The sequence below is a fragment of the Mugil cephalus genome, chromosome 13, assembly GCF_022458985.1.
Source record: "Mugil cephalus isolate CIBA_MC_2020 chromosome 13, CIBA_Mcephalus_1.1, whole genome shotgun sequence".
Lineage (NCBI taxonomy): Eukaryota > Metazoa > Chordata > Actinopteri > Mugiliformes > Mugilidae > Mugil > Mugil cephalus.
In genome coordinates, this window is record NC_061782.1 from 14,869,186 (window position 1) to 14,885,612 (window position 16,427).

The 16,427-nt window shown below is 44.2% G+C and overlaps 1 protein-coding gene across 22 annotated transcripts in view; it reads left to right on the forward strand.

Annotated features, from left to right (window-relative positions):
• The window catches only part of kcnma1a (potassium large conductance calcium-activated channel, subfamily M, alpha member 1a), a 134,019-nt gene that overhangs the window by 21,273 nt on the left and 96,319 nt on the right, over positions 1-16,427 (forward strand). For all 22 annotated transcript variants that reach the window (XM_047603057.1, XM_047603058.1, XM_047603060.1 and 19 more), the window contains exon 2: positions 13,487-13,651. In XM_047603057.1, coding sequence (XP_047459013.1) covers positions 13,487-13,651 — 165 coding nt within the window. The remainder of the gene's footprint in view (positions 1-13,486; positions 13,652-16,427) is intronic.

The following is a 16,427-nucleotide window of genomic DNA, read 5'->3' on the forward strand; positions in this document are numbered from 1 at the left end:
ATGACCAGCCTCCTAACATTGTGTAGGTCTCCTTGGTCCCTCTAATTGTTATTGGTCTCCTGAGTGTGTCCTGTGGTGTTGGCCTTTGGGGCCTATGGGCCTCTGTGGATCAGGCTCATTCCAGTGCATCCCACAGATACTTAATCAGTTTGGGATCTGGTGAATGTGGAGGCCAGGTCAACACCTTGTGCAGTGTTTCATGGTTTTTGCGTCCTGCTGGGGATGGCTCCATCAAGAAGTGTCACTGCTTTGGTGTGTCTGGTCTGGTCTGGGTGGATGGTACATGTCTAAGTAACAGCCACATGAATCCCAGGTCCCTGCAGAACATTAAATTGTCACAAGATGGTTATTTACTTCTCTTGTCATTGGTGTTAATGTTGTGGCTGATCGATGTAAGTACACGTGTTCGCAAGCCGCCATGTGCGTTGGCACCTCCTAACTGCCTGCGCTGCTGCTGTAATTTCACAAAGTAAACCCCTCTGTCATGTAAATGTGGCCATAACCCATCCCGTGTGTCAGCTCCACTGACTTGTCCTTGGGTTTGAATAGCACAGCAATGATCAAGTGCACACTGTGAGGACAGTAGAGAAGAGCTGATTCAGTCTTCACATCATCCCATCTGAACTCTTTCCAACACAGCCTGACAACACATTTTTTATTATTTTTTTTTTTTTCTGTGTTGCTTGTTTGAGCGTGTACCAACCCTGCATAGGTCAGATTGCTGACTCCAGGGATGTGGTTTTCTTCCCCTTACCCGCCTAAACACGGCGGCACCATCGTGGGGAATGCCTCTTTCGACCTTGGGCGAAAGGCAATTCCCGCAATACTTTTTCTCAGGTCCTCAAATCCCGAACCCACTCCAACAACAAGGGCACTAACAGGAGCAGGCAGATCCCAGCGAGAGTGTCTGTTTCTATTGTGAAAGTTCTTTGATTCTGTAAAGTTGAACACCACACAGTCAGAGACAGACGCAGAGAGGATGCCTCGGTCCTCCCTCGCAGCCCTCTTTACACTTGACATCACATACAGGCTTAATGCTGTGCAGTTCGGTCCAGTGTACCTCCATAGGCAATGACCTTTCTCATAAACACAGATTGGTTTGCTGCGTTGCCATCTTGCATAATTACGCTGGCCGTCTGTAGGCTTGTATACCAACTTGTTGTGATGTTTCATCCAGACTCCAGCTCTACTTAATAGATCTTGTTAGCCGAGGTCAAAGTCCTCCCTGTCTGGGATCACAGTAAAGAAACGCAACCTTCCCTGTGGAACACACTGAGGGCCTTGGTTTGGACAGATAGGAGAACACGAGCCACAACAATCCACAGTGTCCTCTCCGTGTTTCCTCTGCCTAACTCCAGGCTTAAAACATGCAAATTCTGTATGAAGGAAGCTGATTTGTTTTCCCCAGTGGGAGGCGTGAGATCTAAATTTAAAATGATTAAATGAGCCTAGAGTTAGACAATCATTTGCACTTCCATTTGTCAGCCTCTGAGCTGTTCTCAAATCAAGGGCAAGTCTCTGAGTCATTAGACTCGGATGACTGCCTTTTTTACAGTCTTTAACAAGCACCCCTGTATTGTGCGTAACACTGTTTGTGGACCTAATCGACATATTTTCGGAAATTGCAGGGAGGAAGAATTTAAATCCAGCTTTGTTTAATGCTCCACATTAGCCAAATTGCTCTTTTTATACTCGCCAAACAATTAACTGGGGAAACTGATTAAAATTCAAACCCGCTCAGACTCTTCTGCTAATGTTCCACATCACACATGTGGCTTGAGCTTCCCCGAGTAAATTCAAATATTCGCGTGCGGCGGCTGGCATCAGTTAAAGATTTGAGAGTTTTATTGCAGTGGGAGAAGATAAAGGTAATGAGACCTGTCTCTCAAGCAAAGAGAGCCTAATCTCCTTGGTCTCTTCAGGCTTCTCTTAAGCCGGTGGAGTGGAGTGGAGTGGAACTGAAAGGACGGGGGAGAGCAAAGCGAAATGGGAGAGGAGAAGCGAATTGGCAAGAGAAACGAGGAGATGAGATGACATAGAAGGCAATAGAAGATAAGTACAACAGGAAGATGAGAGATGTATCAAATGGTTAATTCATGGTTGCATGCTGCGGTAAGTATGTTTGTTAAGAGAGGAGTGGTTAGACAGACAGGAAACTAGAATAATTCATCAAAAATAATGCTCGAATAGATCCACTGCCCTGTGTTAAAATGATTAATCTGCCACTGAGCTCAGCATTCAGCGGTTATTATCACAGAAAACCTGGACATGTAATTCCCATATGAAGTGATTTTTGCAATCTTGTGATTCATAGCTCATAAAAAGCGTTTGGCAGAAGACATGTTGCATATTTTCACGTGTGCCAGCTCGGTGTGCGGACAGGCCATACTCATACTTAGTCATTCATATCTTATGCATGCGCCGCAGCACTCCCATCATACGACCTCTCCTGGCCATGTGCTGTTCTCTAGCTGGAGTCGGTAGTCACTGATTCATTAAAGCTGTTTTCTTTTTGACTGAATCCATAAATATCTTTTACCCGCGTTTAGTTTTACATGTGCATGCTGTTTCTGGATCAGGTAGAAAGAACACAAAGAAAGTATTTGATTCACCCAATTAAATATTGATGAATCCACTTTTTAGTGGATTGTGGTAAATAAACCATGTATAGTTCTTTTTGGACTTTTGATGTCTTATTTCCTCAAATATGACGATGGTCAATTAAAAGCTGAGTCTAAGATAATGGCCAGGACCATGGTCGACCCAAACAAACGAAAACCATCCTCCAAATGCGGGTTGGTGGTAAAACTAGCATGCATCATCTCATATACACCAACATTATCAACACTGATGGATGAAATGAATAACTGATGTGACATGCAATGTTTTCAACCTGGTATTTCTGTGGATGCTACTTAGACATGTACCACCCACCTAGACCATACCAGGTACCCCCACCACATGGCGGTGACACCAGCAGGATGCAGCCTGACAAAACAGCACAAGGTGTTGACCTGGTCTCCAAATTGACTAGACAAACCGATCAAGTGTCTTTGGGATGATCCACAGAGGCCCCTTCCCTCGACCCAAAGGACTCAAAGGGGCCCCCACTAGCAACATTCTACACCACAGGACACCCTCAGAAGACCCATGTCCATTCTCTGATGTGTCAGAAATGTTTTGGAGGCACAAGTGAGACCTACATATTATCAGCAAGATGGTTTTAATCTTATGCCTGATCGGTGTAATTTGCATGTCAGTATTGACACGCGCTACCGCTTTAGTTTAATTCAACAATAACCGTGCTATTTTCAACACTTTGTTGTTCTAGGTTACTCATCCAAAGTATTGTTCCATTTCAGTCACTGTGGGCGCTTTGTGTGCCAGTGTCTTTGTCAGCTGTTGTTTATGGTAATGTGCGAATCCTGAATGTTTCACAGCAAAAGCTCCATTAAGAAACAAATGTTTCTGTCCACTGGAAACGTAGAGGGCCGTGTATCTGTGCACTAGAGTGAGAGGCCAGCCTCTAATGCAAATAAAGACCTGTTACTCTCTGCCTCTTGAAGTAAATTTAACCTCTGGCAACTATTTGCAGAAATATGGTGTTTAATGAACAATCTGTAAGTCTCCTCATTCCACGTTCCTAAAGGCAATATGTCTTTTTTAAAACGGAATTACATTAGAGTGCACAGGCCAGCAAGGATTGCATGACTGAGTAGTATAAAGAAAGTCGGAGTAATTGGTTTGTGCTTCTAACTACACAAGTAAAAGCTGCAGTGCAGGATTGTTTCCAGTGTACAACAGTGATTTTCTTTCTTTTATCTGGAGCATCAGACCTTTCTTGGATGCGTCTTTTAGCTGCTTTTAGTCCTCTTAGTTGCTGCATGTTGCTCCTTTCTTAAGCACTAGAAAACCAGGTTGAGGTAAAACACATGAGCATTTCTCCAGCAACTATAAAGAATAATTGAAAAAGATAGTGATTAACCTGTAAAAGTCCCGCACAACTATGAAAGTCATTTGACCCCTGATTCTACGCTCTGTTGCTTGTTTCCTTGTTCACCCTTAGTACTGCACCTCAGTGCACTGCCTACCACTTCCCTGTTAAAAAATTCATCTGCCTGTCATATCTGGATGTTGCTCTTTATAGAGCGGGTTCATTGATCAGTGCAGGTTGGACGGCAGGGAGCCAATTAGGGCAATAGCTACCATCTTGTTTGTTTTCCTCTCTCACCTAAACGGCCTGTTCTGCTGAAGGTAATGGAGCCCTCGATTTCATCTGTCTGTTGTACGCCGCGTCTCCTATTGACAGCGAGCGAGCTGTCCGTCCGTTTTTAGGAGGAAAGCTCATTAAAGTCTTCTGAAGGAAATAGGAGATCAGGGCTAAGACAGGTGACTGCTTGATGAGGCTCCTCTTGTAGCTGTTGCTGTTGTTGTTCTCCGTGCTGCTGATTTTTGAATTCTGGGGTGGAGGGAACAAGCCTCTGGGGGGAAAAAATGGGCTGATCAGTTTGCTAAAACGATTGAGGAAACTTTTTTTGTAAGTACAACTTCAAAATGGCTCATTGAATAAACAAAACTTGACAAGGAACAAAACTTGGACCTTGAATAAAGACGGCAATAAATACTCACTTGATCAAAAGCAGAAGAAAAAAGGTTTTTACAAAGCTTTGAATTTGACTTTGCAGATCTCGATTATAGTTCTCTTGTATTCTTATTTAACTGTTTGAAAGAGTGCGTTTTGTCCTCTTTCTATATGTGCAATAGTCCACATGATTGAAGTGACAAGAAATGCAGACTCAGGAACAAATTTTACATGCATTAAGATGAAGAAAATTACAGTGTTAACTAACTGCAAGTGTTCGTTTTATTGCATTTTTCCAATTTGCATTCAGTGTCTCATTGAGCATTTCAGGAATTCATCACAATAAACTGCCGGAATGTGCTTAAAACGCATGCTGTATTAAAAGCGGACCTCTCGGCTCTGTGAACCTGATGATGTCCAGCTCCCGATGGAGCTCTGTTACCACAGATATGTGTTCTGAAACAGCCCCTCCCTTTGGTTGGGTTGGTTGGTTTGAGATCGGCGCACACTATTACCTCCTGATTCATAGGTGTGGTAAGCGGCGGCGACACAAACCGAGCCCCCGATGAAATAGAAATCAATCATTGCCTCACACATAAGCACACACAGACTCGTGAAATTGTCAAGTGCCCTTGAATGAATGAAAGTCGCATTTGTTAAAGCAGTAACAGTAAATTGAGTCAACCTTCAGGGCATAGCTGAATAGATAAAGGTTGGTGGTCTCGGGCACCACCAGAGCGACAATGTCGTTCTGATGACCCTTAGTTGTAAAAATGGTTATAAAAATACAGATGCTCTACAATTCAAGGCACAGACTAAAGGTTTTAAAAAATATATAAATGCCTTCATACTGTAGGACATGTTTTGACTATATTTAAAGGTGCTTCTCGTCTGTGTATTCATCTTGGAACGCTCAATCACAAGGCCTACCAAAATGGCGGAAATTACCCTGAGGTGGTTTTTCCATGGACGGCTGTAGTATGATAAAGGCTGATGTCATTCAAGCGTGTTCCTTTCTTTCATTCCACCTACTTTCAGATGCGCTTAAAATGCTATGAACCGCCTCTGGAGAAAACAAACAGCAATGTAGGCTACGGTCCGGCTCATGATACATGTTTATTATCATTTAACGCACCGAACGCTGAATGTTTTCATCACGCAAAGAAACACAGACTTGACGTGGATGATGCGCGTCACCTCATTTCGTGATAACCGCCGCCTCTAAATTCTTCGCATGTCACCAGTCGCATTCGCAGAGTTTTATTAAATGGACCAAAATGAAGTGTTTCCATTCAGACCTGATTTGCATAGAAAACAAGAATGTGAGCCTTGTGTGTGCATTGCCATAGTAACACGCCATCTCCAAGCTGGTGAGGAAATATAATATAAATGAAACCTGTCGAGAATCAAATGACCAATTATTGCATGCACACATGTTGAGTGCGATTTGTGGTGGTACATAGCAATCAGTCACACCCCTCTCTCCCTTCTGCACAGTCATTTGCTTAAATCTGCACTCCTCCATCTACATTGAAGTAATTATGTTTTCTCTTATTTGTTTTCGTGGTCTTTGGGTTTTGAGATCATAAATCTTTCTAACGTCCGGTGTCCGCGGCAGTTACGGAGGCCACCATCTGTGCTTGCAGACTAATCCGCTGGAAAATTTGTTGATTAGGAGGTTCTTGTCTGTACCTGAGTGACAGTTGCTTACCTTGTTGAAGGTCAATTACTGTTCACGGACAGGAGCAGAGGTGATTGTGGCAAATTCCAGCCGTCCCTCTAGATTAGAGCGCTGCGGAGTGCCGGGAAAATTATGCTATTGATTTTTGAGGACTGCTGTGTTGCCATTTACTTCTTAGACACGTAACAGATTACATGAAACATGCGGTCGGTGATATTTGGTTTGGTCTTTTGACAGATAAAGCTCTTTGCCGTCAGACAACCGCGTCCAAAGGGAGTAGAGATAGCCCGACATTTGCTAATTTTCTCTGCTCTTTAGCCAGGCCTTTTTACATCCGATGAAAAGCTTTCATTTGTGAACTTTTATTGTACACCCTACAACTTTTTTATGCCCCTCATTTAAGCTACCGGCCGCCTATTATCTGCTGACATTAAGATGATAAAGCTCAGTGGCGTTACGGGTGACGAGTGTTGACCTTTCAGTATCCGACAATTCACTGTGTTGTCTATTTTTATCCCCGACCACTGGGGCTTGAAATGTTGTATCAATGGACGAGGTGCAGAACAGCGTTATGAATCAACAGGACTGTACATTCGTGTATTTTTTTCTTTCACTCCCCTTCCAGTTGTAAGGGAGTACCACTAATGTACACATATCTTTATTCTGTCGTCTTTTGTTCGAGCGGCGGGATGAATGGAAGAGCGTTCATTTTAGACAGCATGCGCTGCCAGGCTTACACTATGCTTTTTCATATCGCTGCCTCATTGTTTCTCTCCGTGCTAGCCGAGGAGACTTCGCAGTAGGGAGAAAAAGTGTACTTGGAGTGCAGCCATTTGGAGGAATGAGTTCCGGTCCTGTTGCGCACATGAACGTGCTGTCCAGCCGAGATGCGGAGGGATGTAAACCCTTTGGCTTGTCCTTCTGTTTGCCAATACCGCGGATGCGGTTTATGTAGTCCACAAATCATCTAATCCTACTACGGCCTGGAGTTCTCAAAATACGCCTGGCACAGAGGGGCAGCGCAGGGCTAATGTGATTCTGGAGATGGACCAGCTTTTTAGTGACACCGATAGCCTTGGTGGGTGGGACCATTGATCACACTGAGATAACGTGCTCGCCGGTCTCCGGATAGGCTCATCGGCTATTGGTGCACAACGCCACAAACAAATCCCCTCTGCCAAAACATGTTCAACAGAATAAAAAGTAAACAAAGCGGACTTGTTCCTCATATGATCTCAGAATCTGTAGACAACCCAAAAGCTGACCAGTCATGTTTGAGCAAGCTTTGGTTGGATGCACTGTGAAGAGCAAAAGAGACAAAATGCCCTGTCTTGTTCAGTCAGTAAGACGGCTAAAACGTTTCTCAGGCAAATACCTAAAAACTGTTGAGCTTAAACTGGCTGTGAAATAGTCCGACGAGATACTTGCCTCTATCAATGCTTGTCTGTCATCTGGATATTATCTGTTTCCTACACGAGGAGCCAGAAGGCAACATTCGCCGTTGCCCCCACTGGCTAAGCCATGCGATGATAGCTGACAGCTTCCTAGGTTGCTCTTCACGTATCAGATGTGTTCACAGTATCAGCTATATCACAGATGTACTCAGCTGCTACACGGCCTCTAAATTACATTTGTGTGGAGGATTTTTGTTGACCGTGGTGTTGAATATGGATGCTGTCCTGACAAGATTGCTTTCCGGGGCTGTACCTGTGTAATCCCTAAATAAAGGACATGATAGCCCAAGTAAACCCTTTACCTCGTAGTCAGCAGGCTTCAGCCTATAGAGTTTCAGCACCTCAAATCAGAATGGTCTATTTCAGTTTTGAAGTTTGTCCTCTGTGTTACGGGTATATGACTTTTATAGCACTAATTTCTGATTTCCTTGTGACAGGGGTGAATGTATGTCACCCAACTCGCTGCCTTTTCCTATGGGCTCGCAGTAATGAGCCTGTACCATTTGCCCTCCTTAGCTGTATATGGTTCACTAGACATGACCTACACACAGAAATAACAGCTTTTCTCCACATGGTGTTGTCAGATTCCGCCTTGCACCTGTTTATGTATGCCTGTGAATTAGCATGTGAAGAGGCTCAGTCTTCCTCCCCTCTCGTTCCTTTTTGCTGTGACCCAGTGTAGATCTGTAACCCAGGGACACTGGGTAACTGTACCGGCATTAAAATAGCAAACAGGGGAACAGAGCATGTTATGAGATTCACTAGTTTTACGTCTCCCGGGGTGAAGCTATAAATAGCCTCCCACACTGGAATAGAGTTTTCCCCAGCGATGCGGACGAAAGCCAGAGGAACAGCTGCGTTAAAGCCAAGTCCTGTTAGATCAGCAGAGTCAGATGGGCATGTCCCTGTCTCGCTCCCCTGTCTTTTCTTTCCATCTCCCCGTTGTCCGACTTCCCATTTATCTCGCTCCTAATCTGTCTCGCTGCCTGTATTTCACCTACTTGTTTATGTCTTTGTCTTGCCACGTCTTTGTCTGTGCGCCGCTCCCTTCTCCCCCTCTACCTCCCTCCGTGTTCGACTGGGTGTCCTTGTTCTCTCCCCCCATAGCCCCCGTCTCATTGTCCTATAGATTTCTCCCTGTCACATCCTCTCTTTTTCCTCAGTCCTGTGTCAGGTTTTATCTGTCGCTCGTTATTTCCAGACCTCCCCTGTGTGCTTCCTTAATTGGTACAATCCTAATATTAACACTGTTCATCTTTCTTGTTATAAAAAGCTTTTCGAAGTAGGAAGATGAACTACATACATTTTAAATAGAAGATTTAACAAGTGCGCAAGGCTCTATAAAGCGTACGATTGGCTAAATGCTGTTTGTGCTTTATCATGCATAATCAATTTGCATTTTGTTTAGGTGGGATTGAAGCTGTGCTTGAACATAATGAGATGAAGAATGGAATCTCAAGATTCACAGAAAATATATAGAAGCTAATGCAGATGCAAAATATAAGACAATAAAAAACAAACAAAAAACACAACTTAAAGTCTAAGCACTTGACATTTCAGAGAGCCCTCGGTTACAACAGGGAAGTGCACTTTAATGCTTCAGTAAACACTCTTCGAGCGGCTGCTTCTACTTTAAAACAAGTCTGTCAATAACAATTTCAACCACAATCTGATTCCTTGCTGCTCATGTTGAGTGTGCTTTTCCCCAAACAGCAGGGTACCAATAGATTGCATCTTGCGTGACTGCCACCTGAAGACTTTGCTTTGTTTGACTTGAAGTAGCTGTAACTGAATACGTTTCTGATATGGCTATGGGAGATGGTATAGTAAACTGCGTAGGTAGGCAATTTACATTCAGCGCGGTAATGGGAGTGAAAGTGTAAGCATTAAATGCTTGTTTTTAAGGATTCTTTTAATTGATTTTCAAACTGAAAATAACAGAAAAAAAACCTGGCACCACATACGTAGTATTTGCAACAATGCTCCAGGAAAGACAAGACAACTATTAAACAGTATTGTGTTGCTTTACATGAGCAAAAGTTACCTCAGATCACTCAGTTGTCTTTGTGCAAACTGGCACTTAATTCCAGTTTTATTACATGATATTTCCAAACCTCATTATAGAATTAACATTGATAAGAACTGAGCAATTTCTTTCTGCAATTTCAAACTGTTGGGCTTACTTCCTTGAAGGCATAAAAGTGGGTTGGTGAGCGCTAGTTTCATCACCATACTGAATCTACTTCTTTTTTTTTCCCGGAATAATTTAACGTGCTGATTTAAAGTGTGTGATGCTGTTCTAGTCTGCCATAGTGGTCCTCTTAAAATATAAGTCTGGCACCAGCTGTTTAGATTTCATTATGAGCCTCATTACAGCCAATATAGAGAAACAAATACCTTTGCATACAATTTGATAGTCTTAAAGAGCTATTTTGTTGTAAACAAATTCAAATGCACGGTGTTCAGATTATGTATGTGGCTTCGTTGCTGTTGCTTGTTGCTCTTCTGTTCATCATGGCGTAATGTCCATCAGAAGTGTACCGCACACCATTAGTTAGCAACGGACCAACTGGCAAAACCTGTTGGTCCGTCTCCGTTGGCAAAAGAATTTAGCAGGAGAGGAAAGCAGGGCTCTCTTTGAGTGAAATGTGGAATATACTGCATCTTTCTATATAAAGTACAAACCCATGTTTCTGTGTCCCTTTTTCACCTTAATGAATGTACCAAACAAATGTGAGCTAATAAACATGGTGCAGACACAGTGTAAGAAATTGATTCCCTCCTTTGTGTGGTTCATTTTTCTTGAGCTGGTGTCCGTCCGCCGAGTGCACATTAGCACAGCATCCATTGATTTTGAGCCTTTTCTTCATTCTATCTTTTGGTCCCCCTTTTGAGTTTGGTCATAAACACATTTCCTGACTCCGGCTGCTCCCTCTATGCCTGTCTCTCTCCTTCTCTGTCTGTCTCCCTCCCGGTTTGACATCACAGGTGTGTATATATAGCCAGCAGATGGATTCTCCCATAACAGTCTGCCTCAGTGCCCTTCTCTTCCTGAGCTTAACCGACCGCTGGCTACACAAACGAACTGGAAGAAATACCCTGTTTACTATCTATTCTGATCAGCCCAGCCATCAGTTTGTGACTACATCTATTATTCATGTGTGACGCTCCACTGCACGCTTATGCACGTTCAGTGGAACATTACGGCTGCTGAATGTCGTCTTATATCCTTTAAGTTTAGGTGTGCACCAGTATATATGTCTCTTTCACACAGAGAGAATATTACCTGAAATATAAAATAATACAAAATCCTTTCTTGAAATCTCTAACACTTATTTAAAGAAACCGACAAACTTAAACTAATATGTGTAGGCTTTGTATTTTTAAAATTCTAAATTATGAAGATGTCGCGTCCTTGCGTTGTAGCACCCAGAACCTGGCAGTCAGTATTTACCACCAAATTGCTGTGACTGGACAGATGTCTGAAGGCATTTAAGGCATCCCTGAAGACCAATCTGGAGGACACAGTAGCAAGGGGATTCGGTGTCTTCCCTGTGTGGTGTGCAGCATGTGTGTGGAGCGAGGCAGTTTTGGGTAAGAAGCGACCGGCGGTCGCAGACTTGAGCACACATACTCCATGTCTGGAGTGCTATCGAGCAGGCACACAGCCACTCGGAGTGAAACTTTAGTCGTCCCCGTGCACGGCGACCCGCATGCATACACACTTTGCTGAGTATTTGCAGCATGTGACACGCGAGACGCGTGCTGGCTACGCGGGTGATGGACAACGGCTGGTTGGCAGTTTAAGAGAAGACAGAATCTTAGTCATGCAGCCTGCACATTTAGTTACATATACACATTTAATTATTTATCTGATATCCTCCAGCTTTCGTCCAGCTGGAACTCATTCACTGTAAGATTTTCTGACAGTAGCTTGAACTTGATCTGAGTCTGAAATGCAGACCTTGTTTACATGAGTGTTTCTTTTTTTTATGAGGTAGTCTTACTGTTTATGGGGTAATGGTAACGTGTATAATGTGAAACGTTAAGATAACAAACCAAAATTCACATAAGTTTTAGGATTAAATTGTTGAAAGCCAGAATTAATTTAGGACTAGGTTTAAGCATACAGTAGTTTGAAATCTGAAAAATTTAACCGAGTTGGTGGAATGGAAGATAATTAACGTCCATTAGGGCAAACACAGCACTTTACCCAAAGCTATATCTAAATCCCATGATCCCCAGTCTTCTTCACTCACACCCTTCTCTTAATGCTTCTAGCTTTCGTTTAGGATCAGGCCCTGATTTCATGTAAAAAAAAAAAAAGTAAATGCCTCAGATCGCACTCATGACAATAATTCAAAAGTTTGTGAGTCTCCTTACACTAAACCATTTAATGAGTATATAAAGCATGAGTAACCGAATTATCCACTGGAGTCCTGAGAGGCCCAACGGCAGGAACAGATAATGATCTGATGACTAAGTCAGGCTTTTTTAGGGCCAGTTTATTGGCATTGTTATGGGGTTGGAATGAAATTAGGAAAATGGCAGCTGTGTCCATGCCATATCATTATCAAATGTAATCCAATTTGACCAGACAGTCTGCTTGAAATGGACAGAGCACCCTCTTGGGCTCATCTGTAATAGGACAGCTCTTTAGCCCTGCAGAAGTTCCACTGTTTTTGCGTTGCCTGTGGACGCATGTCGGTCAGCTCGGCGCTCGCCGGGCCTTTAGCGGCATCCCTTTGTGGCTCCATACAGTTCCTAGAACTAAAACGTGCACGGTGTAAAAACGGAGTCAAATCATTTTCATTTGTGTCATGCATTTTGGATATTACGGCGTCATCAAAACAAACTTGTCATGTATAGTGTGCCGAAACAAATTTCCCTTTGTTGACAAAGCACATAATCTTCTTTGATGGCCGCTTGTCCGAACACTGCTTGTTCCTGCAAGTGCTGCATGTGTACCCTGTGGTAATACGAGCCTGTCTCCTTGGAATGTACCAATGGGCCGCCATCAAACGGCTTAAAAGTTATTGCAATTCCAGGGATTCTCTGTGGACGCCATTCGCTAGGCTTAACCCCGAGGTTTTATGAGACTGAGGGTGACGCACACACACACACATGTGCTTATGCATCTTTGCAAGTGCAAAATTTTGTTACTTCAAAGGCTGTAAAACACAAGGAAATCTGCTCAATTTCCATGAAGCTGAGCTCCTGATTGTGTCAAGTCAGGGGCGAGTGAATTGCTGTAGAGGAACAGCTGCATGCAGTGACTGTGCCAGGGAAATCATGTCACTGAACTGCCACGCAACTATGCTCCCTCAGTCAGACACATACAGGAACGTTAAAAGGCCTGCACGGGAACCGCACTTTTACACTTTCTACCCTGAGGAACAATTAACTTAAAAAGCCATATGGGCAAAACAACTAGAGCGACTACATATACATTCAGTCATTGTCCAAGTTGTACACTCAATCAAACACACATAATCAGGACAGAGCAGATGGATGCCATCGCGGCATGATGGCTGCAGTGACAGCCCCTTTTTCCCCTTCAGAGGTTTGCAGCTTGTCATGAATGTAGACGTGCAGAAGCTCATGAGAATAGAAGACTTAAAATAACATGATATTGTTTTACAGCAGGAGATTGACGTGACATAATTTGTTTGTTGATTGTAAACAAACCAGCCTGGCCCTGGGGGTCTTACCTAGGTCCCATCCTCTTTGCTCCATTCACTCACAGAGATGATCATTTTTGTCTTCCAGGAGGTTCAGAAGGTGAACAACCCGGCCAACAATCAGGCAACAGACAAGCCAAAGGGGACTGATGAGAAGGAGGAGGTACCAGCCAGTGAAGTGGGATGGATGACGTCCGTCAAAGACTGGGCCGGTGTCATGATCTCCGCTCAGACACTCACTGGCAGAGTTCTGGTAAGTATTTCCTCTTCTGAGGGATATGAATGAGTCAAACCACACATCCCAGCACCATCTGAACACTCATCATTTGACTTTTCCACAACTGGATATGTGAAGCGGTTTGGTTTTACCTTAGGCAGAGAGGCTGGTTTGCTGATTAATCCACTCCCATGTACACATTCACTCACCTGTTTTATACAGGTCCCACTGGAGGCACACTTTAAGGCAATTACCTCGATCCCCACTGAAGCCAGTGGATCAGCCGTTTGGCAGTTCAGCCTTTCCTGCACTGCTATGGCCTATGCGTGGCACAGTGTAGCTCACTCTCCTTTGCCTCTGCCAGGTCAACGATGTGTGTGTGTGTTTGTGTCGATGTGCGTGTACGTGATTGAGTGTATGCGAGGGAGGTTCATTTCTCAAGGACAAAAAGTAGCAGATGTGGTGTTTTTGCAGTAGCTGTCACTGTGGTTTACCTCTTGCTACGTTACAGACGTCCACGAACCAGAGGGTTAGTGGTTCAGTCCCCGGAATGCGCCACATGCCGAAGTGTCCTTGAGCAACGTACTGAACCCTCCAGTTGCTCCCAGTGCATGGCACTTGTGTGCGAGTGTGTGTGTGTGCTTGTGTGAGCAAATGGATAGATGTGGCTGTAAAAGCTCCCTCTGTCAGTGGACAGAAAGGCACTGTATAAAAGCGAGGTCATTTACCGTTTACCATTCATTTGGATACATATTCCAAGAGGACACGACTTGATGTCCTACCAACCATGTAACCAACATTTTAATCGACCTCAGTGGCGTTTATCGTCCTGTGCTGGTTTAAGCAGCTGCACAGCTTTAGTACACCACATCAATAAAATGAAAACTTTGCCTACCCACCATTTCTGATGCGCACCTCCTCGCAGCTTAGCAAGATGTCTGCCGCTCGGCTGAACCGGGCAGCAGCCCGTTAGCTATGATCAGCATGCCGCCTGCAACTGCAGGCCTCATTGTATTAGCTTCCTAAAATATGGAAAGACTTCACAGTGACTGATTAGAATTGGGATGCATGCAACGTAACCCCTGGACAATATGTCCCGCATGGTTAAATGATGCGGTGTGAAATGCCAACAGCTTCTGTGTGTCTTTATCAGTTTTGGTATCCATACGTTGTGTGCTGATTTCCACTTTAAGCAGACTTTTTTTGTCTAGCTCTCCTTTCATGTCCTAACTTAACTTTATACATCAGATTACTGACAGTCAGCCTGCTTCACACTGACACCCAGGGTGCGTCTGTGGACCGAATGGAGCCGCGGTGGGAGGAAGGAGGGAGATGGATCCGAACTAAAGTGCTAACACTGTCATTGTTAATGTGTGCTGGAATGTGACGGTTTCCTCGCGCTTGGTGAGAATAGCCTGGAGTTGAGAAGGATTCAGGCCTTTCATGGTGAAAAAAAAGAAAAAAAAAAGATGAAGAATCGTGTAGGGAGCTGTCAATTTACTAAATGAGCCTCTCTTTCATCACTTCCCCACTCGCACTGCTCTGCTGGCATGGACACAGCTTCAACTCTCTTTCATCTCTGCTCTGACTGAGTGCTCCCAATCTGCCCTGTATGTATATCTGCCTCTGTGTGTGTGTGTGTGTGTGTGTGTGTGTGTGTGTGTGTGTGTGTGAAAAAGTGAGATAGAGGAAAGCGAAGAAACTTGGAGAGGCAAGCCGACAGAAAGAAAGATAGGCAGACGAAGGGTAAGACAGAGTGGATGTGACAGTCGAGGAGAAGTGAGGCACAGGTTGCTTTGGAGGGGTTTCTAGGCATCGAGATACCCCAGTGTATCACCCACTGTGATTTGTGCTACTTCTGGTGGGGCAGATAATTCAGCACAGCAGGCTGTGTTTGCTTACGTGCTCACTCTAATTATATGAAGCACATAACTGTGAGTGCTCGGTGAAGGTGAATGAGTATCTCTTCACGTGGGTGGCGCAAGTACATTTGTGGATGCGCATATATGTAAATATTTCTCCCCATATGCGGCACCTGCACAAGAGCTTGTGCGTAAAAGTGTGCACACGTGTGTGTGTGTGTGTATGTGTGTGTGCTTGAAGGTGGGTAGGCGATTTTCGCGGGGCTCTTGCTCTCCTCTCAGCGCTTCGCTGCAGATCAAAATTGCGATGAGTATCCGTGTACACAGAACCCGGCTGGTAACCATAGCAACTGCTGTGTAGTGGCGCTCAGTCATCTGACATTAGGGGGTTGTCTGCTTGGGCAGAGCAGCGCAGAAATAACATACACACCAAGTCTTTCTCTCACGCACACAAACACACACAGGTGTTGTGTTGTATCTTTGGTGCAGGCACCGTTCCATCCGGAGGGAAAGGGCACAAAAGCAGAATGAGATGGGAACTCTATGGTGGTCTAAAAGGCAGACGTTCCATCACTGTTCATTTGTGAGCCTTGACGACTTAAATGTGGAAAGATCAAGTAAACCCCGGGGCTTATTGAATTGCCAGACAAATCTATATTTACCTGTGGCATGACAATATGGGCTTCCCCGTGTTGTTTTCTGGTGCAACACTCTTTACTAGAAATAATGTTCCTGTGTAATCCAATTGCGACAGCCGGCAGGTTTTGAAGCAAGCATATTCGATGAAGCCTTTTTAATTCATGTGTGTGGGCTGCTCTGCGCTCGGCGTCAGAGAAGGAAGTGCCGTTTTGTTATTACTGCCTAATGACTTTGCCACTACTTTGCTCTGATCAGAAATGTACTTAATGAACACATATCCACCCACGCTGCATAACCATTAGGACCAGGCG